The sequence below is a fragment of the Vigna angularis genome, chromosome 8, assembly GCF_016808095.1.
Source record: "Vigna angularis cultivar LongXiaoDou No.4 chromosome 8, ASM1680809v1, whole genome shotgun sequence".
NCBI classification, from domain to species: domain Eukaryota; kingdom Viridiplantae; phylum Streptophyta; class Magnoliopsida; order Fabales; family Fabaceae; genus Vigna; species Vigna angularis.
In genome coordinates, this window is record NC_068977.1 from 6,477,106 (window position 1) to 6,485,573 (window position 8,468).

General features: G+C 32.2%; 1 protein-coding gene across 1 annotated transcript; it reads left to right on the forward strand.

Moving 5' to 3' along the window:
• Window positions 1–3,428: 3,428 nt before the first annotated feature.
• Window positions 3,429–5,010, forward strand: LOC108344535 (uncharacterized). Its single transcript, XM_017582965.1, has 2 exons — window positions 3,429–4,189; window positions 4,821–5,010. Exons 1-2 carry the CDS (start codon window positions 3,429–3,431, stop codon window positions 5,008–5,010), a joined length of 951 nt encoding a protein of 316 aa, XP_017438454.1.
• The last annotated feature ends 3,458 nt before the right edge of the window (window positions 5,011–8,468 follow it).

Below are 8,468 nucleotides of genomic sequence, written 5' to 3' on the forward strand. Positions count from 1 at the left end.
TTCATACTAGAATTCTTTATATCAATTCATCTCTCAAAATCTATTTTCATAAACTCAAACATCCATATCATAATAAATAATCATACTTCATATAGTCAAAACATATCAATAATCATACTTCATATACATTCCGCCACTCATCAAACATGCATTCATTAGCAATGAACGTAAAAACGAACATGCAATTAAATTATATAAGCTTCTCTTACCTCTAGCATGACCGAACGTTCACAGAGACAGAGTACCGTTTCACCACTACCAGTTCTTCTACCCTCAATGCTCGACAATTTTCCAACTAAACCAAGTAAAACCAAAACACTATCAGAACCTCTCATTTTAGAGGAGCGATCAACACATGAAACCATAACTTGGTTTGCATGTAAAAGAAAACGCACGACTAAGTGAAGAGAAGAACTTACCAGCTCAGCTTCATAAACCGAACGGTTTAACTAGAAGCTCTTGATGCCGGAAGTGCTTCTACGGTGCCTGAATGGTGATCGGAGAAGAGAAAAGGTGAGATTTTGTTGAGAGAAGGAAGAGCTTTTAGAGAGAAGGAGGAGAAAATGGAGTTTCAGAAATCAGAGAAGAAGATGGTTGCATGCAGAGAATTGCGTAAACTTTTGAAACTCAGATTTTACTTCTACCAACCAAAACCGAACGTCCAATTCCTTGCAGCCGCCTGTTTTTCACTCTTTGAAATTCTAACTTTCTTTTCGACACTTGGCTTCTACTAAAAAAGATTTTGGGATGCGTTTTTAATGGAGTCTGACAATAATACACATCTTTAATATATATATATATATATATATATATATATATATATATATATATATTGTAAGCATATCCTTTTTAACAAACATATTTTATTTATTTTCAAATTTATTAAAATTACAAAATTATGAGATTTGTTGAATACTTTTTTATATTTCTTTTCTGTGAAATTTTTTTTTTAACATTTTTCTGAAAATGAAATATGTTTGTGGGCCTATTTAGCTGCACATGTTTCATCACAAAACAATTCATACAAAATAACCATAAATCCTAACAATAAAAAACCTTTTTTTATAAGAAAAATGTTTTTTTTATATATATATTGCTTTGCACCCGTTCATAACCTACTTTTTAGAAGTATTTTGACTAGGAGGTATTATGTTTACACCATTGAAGACAAAATACTTACACATTAAAACCCAAAATAATAATATTTAAATTATATATATTTTATTTTATTTTTTAATTTAAAATTTTAATATACATTATTATATTATTAAAATAAAAAGCATGTCAACAAGGAATGATATTATGTTGACACCATTAAAGACAAAATATACTCATTATAACCCAAAAATCATAATATTTAATTTTTTTTTATTTTTTTTAATTTAAAATTATAATATACATTATTATATTATTAAAAGAAGTGTTAATTGGATGTATTTTCTGAAAAGGATGTCACCATATTATTTTTCTTGAAAAAGTAAACATTTTTATTTATAAAAAAGGAAAAAAAAGTAAAATAATAAATATAATATATGTGTAAAAATTTATTAGGTGTCAATAGTACCCTTTTATTCATTTTCAACAAATTTCAATTAACATATAAACTGTGTTCAAAAGTATACTAAACTAGATATAAACAAGTAAATAGTGAAACTGTGAGTATGTTTCAACAGATTCACATGCAAGAAATTTAGAAGATAACAAACAAGAAAAAAATGAGGTTATTACTCATAATTTCTTATCATATATTCATTCCTCTGTTATTTAGAGACATTATTTTTACTTGTCTCCCAACTAATATTCTTCTCACTCGAGTTTTCACTATCACTGTCTTAATATTCCTATTTTAAGAAACTCTCTCTTACACTCTTTTATAGCATCATCTACCATGCTTGTGCAAAGACTTGAATTATGATTCCTAGTATATGTAGTAACATGTCAAGGTACAATAGATCTTGTCCTCTCACTAATGTCATGATGATGATGAACTAGGTAGGTCAATATATATATATATATATATATATAAGATATTACTCCTTACATCATTACATTGATTTTATTCTAATGATGCACAACCCTTTAATCTCAAAAAACTATACAGCATATTATGAACACCAATGTAAACGCTCTGAAAACTGAAACTTCTTTCCATAATCATTAGCAACAAGAAGGCAACAATTGTTCTCTTTCAGTGCAAACATGTCAACCCTTTTGACATTTTGTTCTGAAAGGGTAAATTTTGAAGGCTCATATGATAAGGGCATAGCTTACAGAAGAGGGAATGAACACCAGCACTGAAAGAAGACTGAGACTGCAAAATTCCTACCATGGCAAATATTTTGTACTAAGCTTCTTTCATGTTTCAGAAGCTTTGTACATTAAACCAACTATTTCATCTATAATATATAGCAAGCATCAATTGCAATCACAAAATCTAGCTCTCTAAAAACCCTTCATTGTTATCATATTTTCCCTTTTGTAAATAACTTGTCCTCACTTTTTGATTTACCTACTCCCTATTTTTGACTTTTTTGTTTAATTTCTCAAGAATTAGAAACTTTACAGATCAAATGTGTTTATGCGCCAAAAATGGAACTTTTGGTCCATCATGTAATGACGTAAAAGACTTTTTAATTAAATCTGCTATATTAAGTATGAAGTCACCAAATAAAGATATGAATGGACAAATTATTTTATGTGAATGATATATGGATGAACTTGAAAACTATAGAAACATTACAAAGTTAATGAAAATAGTATATTCTTTTGATAAAATATTTTCATTAGGCATTAACCATCTAAGGAATAACGACTATCAAAGTTGGTTGAGTTCTGATATGGCATAATTAATCACTCTGTTACATTGACAGAGCAGTTCCCGAGATCCTCTCCTTGCCTTTCTTTAACATTGCATTGTGAAACTTTTCTGTGTTTTTTCATAGACAAACTCATATACCCCAAAACCCAGCTTTCATTTCCTTAAATATCCTTGCATGACAGCTTCTCCCTCCTTTTTTTAAATTTTCATCTTGATTCTCTTTGCGATTTTCCATCTCCAGAACGGTGGTGCAAAACAGGTTAATCTTGTAATAAACCTCATTTTGCACCATTTTCTTTGAAGGGCCGTTGTAAATTGAAGCCACGGGATTTCCAGAATTCATTCTAAAAATAGTAAGTTTTTCATTACTTTTCCTTTGCCGATTGTACAATAATAAGAGGGTATTGGTTTATTATTTTACATGTTGTATGCTAACGATGCAAACAATCTCTTCATGTTTAAGGGTGAATGTAATGTGTTGTGTTGTAGCTTTTGTATGCATTATTCTTTCAGAGAAAAAGAACAATAATCTGCAACATTACAAGAAATTGTATCAGAATTGTGGTTTATAAGTGCTACTGGTGTTGCTTTTTGCAGAGTTCCAAAGTTAATGGCTTATTCGAATTATGAAAGCAGCAAGAAAGGAAGTGGTAAGAAACTAAAAGTGCATTTTGATCTACCTGAGGATGATGATTATCCCAATCACAAGCGTTCTGGTTCTTTAGGATCTGCTAGATCTTCTTCATCAGATTCTGATGATGGCATGGACAATGCTGATTCTAAGTATTGTGGCATGTATGGCTCTCCTGTGTGGAGTTTCCAAGGAGGGTCAGTGACCCAATCTCCTCCACTTCAGCTCATGAATTCTCCTGGGTATGACCCTAACAGAATCCCATCTTCTATATTTAACAAACCTGCAAGTCCTATGGAATGGAGTGTCGCCTCAAATGAATCACTGTTCAGCATACACATAGGAAACAACAGTTTCTCAAAGGATCATGCTTTTGCATTGAGCAACAGATCTGGGGATTTTCCTAGGACTACTGATATAGCAGCACTGCCATCTGTTGAAGAGGTAAATTCTAAAGACAAAAATGTGGACATGGAAAGACACTCTTTGTCATCAGATTCGCCCAGTGAAACTTCAGACTCAGTTACAAAACAAGATCATGAGAAAAAAACAAGTGAAAATGCAGGTTCAGTTGTTGACACCAACAAGACAGAAACATCAGAAGTTTCCACACATGAGACAGTGTTGGACAAAACTCCAGATGATCATAGTAAAGAAGTAAAGATGCCTAATGGGGAACCTAAAAAAGTTTTCCGTTCCATGGGAAGCGATTTAAGCACACGTTCATTTCAATTTCCTATGTGAGTTTTCATTATATTTTTCTTATGTCTGTGTTGTATCATTATGCTGTAACTTCTCACAGAGGGGTGGATATTTTATGCATGCAAATCGAATAGAAAATCTTGTTTTGATGAAATCTTAAACAAGCAAGACTTTTATATATGTTCAGACTGGTTCTTCCAACCTCAAAAGATTTTGCTAATAATTCATGCTTTCCATCATTGATCACTAACATGTGTTGATGTCATAATATAGGAGGTGAAAAATGTGCATTGTCAATAACTACAGAAATTTGGTGGAAGTTATTTGACAGAAATTAGTCTTACTTGAATTTCATGTTATGACCATCTGCTCAATTTTTTGGTTCTAGACAATGCTTTCAGACAGTTGACCATATTACTACCTTTTCTTTGGATAGCTTTTCACATGTACCATAAATCTATGTCATGAATTTTTAATTTTCACATGTACCATAAACCCTATAAATGTAGTCAGATTTGCAAAGTTGAGTTAAACTTAAAATAAACTACTTAAGTTTTGTTCTTCTTCTGTCATTTTTGTTTAAGCTTTGTTCTTCTTCAAGTTAATTTGATTTGCTTAGGGGTATGATGTCCTGCTTTTGACCACCATTTTGCTCTTGAATTCTTTCAGATTGACGGCTGAAGGAGGAAGAAATAGTTCATCAACAGTAGATTCATCAGAAAAGCAAGAGAAAGGTGAAAACCAGGAGCAGCAGCCAGAGAATGATCTGCAGAAAAATCCTAGTTCTAAATCAGAAAAGGCACCAAAACAAAGTGGCAAAACTTGGTGTTTCTGCTTCACCTGTTCACCATGTTTTTGAGAGAGACAGGTCTTTAATGATGTTGGAATGGAAATAGCTAAATGAGAAAAATGATGATGGTGACAATGGTCAAACAATAGATCTACTGGTTACATGGAAATCATTTCCCTCATTGAAACATGAGCTTCAATCACATGGTTAAGAAGGAAATGAGTTCAATGTTAAAAGAGTATACATAGATGAATATTTTTTGTCAATAACCTCTGACAACAGATCAATCGAATGATGATTATGTAAACCATCCAACAGTGCTTGAAAATAGTTATTATGCTTTAAAGGGTCCAAATTCTTAGATATTAATCTTTTCGTTAAATCATTTGCATTAAGATTCCTATTCATAGATCCCTCTGTTTCAGAAATCAAAATTGAGAGGATTCAACTCAACACTTCTTACTGTTTCAAGTTTTATAAATTTAGGTTGTTCATGTACATCGCTAGTTCTATCATTTTACACCTTTTAATTGGATACTCGAAGTTCAAATTCAGTATATTCAACCCATTATGGTGTTTGTGTTTGTATATGTTTAGGGTGAATAATAAAATTAAATAAAAGCAAAAAAAATGTAACATCCTATTGTAATAGTATAAAACTACCAAAATGAAACGTTACATAGATGCTAAAATAACAACTAGGTAAAATAAACCTCCTTCAAAGAAGAGATCTACTTCTGTAAATCTATCTAACAACTCATCTGCTACTCCCTCACCTCTAGTTGGAACAATTGAAAAGGTGAATCCCTAAGCTCACACCATTAGGTGATCATCGCAAAAGAGAAACAACATACAAAGACAAACCACATAAAAACAAGGGTAAGTTAGATAAACAAGGAAATGTCATATTTATATAAATATAAACAAATCAACCTCAATTCAAAAGGATACGATACACACCAATCATTCTATACATCTCATAACTTAAACAAGACTCATCCAGATTAAGTATGAATGTCGAACTATTGGTAGTTTGTGCACTTGTATGGTACAACTGGCACTCTCCAACACCATACAAGGTTAGTCCATATTCAATGTCTAGGGCTAAATTCAAAGCCTATAGACAAGAACCTCCAGCTATTCTCACCACATGCATCATTCCTCTTTACTTGAGAATGAATGATCATTAGAGTGTCGGAATAACCACCATACATTCCTACAACAACATCAACATCAACCAAAGCATTTCCATGAAATCTCACTCTCAGTCATGGAAATACGTCCAATAACCATACTTAGGATATTCCTCCTTGGAATTCCTTTTTCACACGATACATGAAATCCACACCTCACACATTACTTGCACATTATCATCACATCACATCCATAATTACATTCATAACTATCCGAATAAAACTGACAGTGCTCCTAGACCTCAACCATTCGCTGAGCGCACCCTCTCGCTGAGCGAAATTCCTCAGACAGAAACTCATCTCTACAACCACTCGCTGAGCGAATCCACTCGCTGAGAAAATCCACTCGCTATCCGAATAAAACTGACAATGCTCCCAGACCCCAACCATTCGTTGAGCGCACCCTCTCGCTGAGCGAAATTCCTCAAACAGAAACTCATCTCTACAACCACTCGTTGAGCGAATCAACTCGCTATCCGAATGAAACAGACAGTGCTCCCAAACCTCAACCATTTGCTGAGCGCACCCTCTCACTGAGCGAAAGTCCTCAGAGAGAAAACCAAAACTCACTCAGCGAATACACTCGCTCAACGAATACAATCGCTTAGCGAGTCTGCATAATCTACAACACCAATTATGTAGAATTACGCAACCTATACCAGTTTTTACTAATTCTAACTATTTTTCCCAACTTCTAACTCTCCTAGATTGTTTTATATACTTAATTTAACTTGTACAACTGTTTTTATAGCTTACAAACATCAATCTAAACAAGTACCTACAAGATCTCAACCAAAAACTCAACTTAGAGACTCAAATTGAATTCTACCACTTATGGCACAATTTCAAGCAACTTAAGGACTCAAGCAAGTCCCAAATGACTTACCAAAACTTTCCAAACTGACCATTTGGGCACAGAACCTCTAACTCAAGTTTTGACTAGTTCACTTCCTCCAATTGAGTTCTAAACCAAGTAGAACTCTACCTTATCTATCACCAAACCTTCTCCCCACAGATTTCATCCATTTTAAACATCTTAACCACTCACAACACACTCAAAACAGACTTCACATACTTCAAACCAGTTCACAAGACTTCTCTCACAGGTTTCACTTTCTAAGACCTCATTTCTAGACCAAAATAACCTATAACCAAGAGTAACTCTTGCTCCCAATAATTACATCATCACAATTCACTTTATCAACACTAAATTCAACATCAATCTCATATACAAATAGATTCAACATATTATACATCATTCATCAACACACAAAACATCAAACACCTAATTGATTTCTCTACATTCAATCGTAATAGATATTTACTCACACAGTTCAATATTCATGCATCCTCTAACACACACAATTAGCATCAATTCAAGAAAAATCTAGCTTCCCTTACCTTACACCGACGATACAAATCTCAAATAATGCCCCAATTACTTTTCGCATAAGAAATTCTAGAAATACCTACGAATCACCAATGGCGATTGGAGACAAATTTTAGAATCCAAATTTAACCAATGATCAAGAAAGAAGATCACTTGATACATGCAAATCAGTTCCTCTTTGCATGATGAAGGATCAAGAAAAAGAACAAGAAAATGGATGAAAACTTGCTTGCTCTAAACACCAAATTGATCGGATAGAATGGTAGACCTTGACGCCGTGATCGTCTAGGCACCTCTTGATCGTCAAACAGATGACTTGAGATCAAAGACTCTTAGAGAGAACGTAGAAAACTCTAAAAAAGTAATATTTAGAGAGATGATACGTTGTAAGATAATGAAACTCGTTTATAACAAAACTATTTATAATAAAATAGTTTAATATTAAAATAATCGAGTCTTACTATTTTTTTTAGACTATCACCACCTCTAAACTACCATTTTATGGGTCTTACAAAAAAGTTGAGTTTTAAACTTTATGTGTTACAAAATGCTTATTTGAATATAAATTATATATAATTAGGATTTCAACGTAATTATTATGTACTTAAATAATATTTATGTTTAACAAATTATATTATGAGATAATTATGTAACAGTTAAATAAATTTAATACATTTTCTCGTTAATAATGGTCACATGATTATTTAAGGAAACATTACTATTAATATCCAGTTATGTATGAAATTTTTTTGTTTCGTAAATTTAAAATTTTTGGTGATTTCATTAATACTAATTGTATGTTAATATCATTATTTTTGCTTTAATAAACATAACTAATTTATTAATGACAAAAACACATATTCAATTATTTTAAACAAAATGATAACATTAAAGTTTTGTTTACTAAAATTGTAACTTTTTTTTTTATTCTATATCAATATTTA

Bases quoted from the DNA above. Each gene is read 5' to 3' on its own strand.
- LOC108344535 (XM_017582965.1), top strand. From the start codon at position 3,429: ATGGCTTATTCGAATTATGAAAGCAGCAAGAAAGGAAGTGGTAAGAAA. The intron at 4,190-4,820 runs GTGAGTTTTCAT...GAATTCTTTCAG, and splicing joins CGTTCATTTCAATTTCCTAT to ATTGACGGCTGAAGGAGGAA.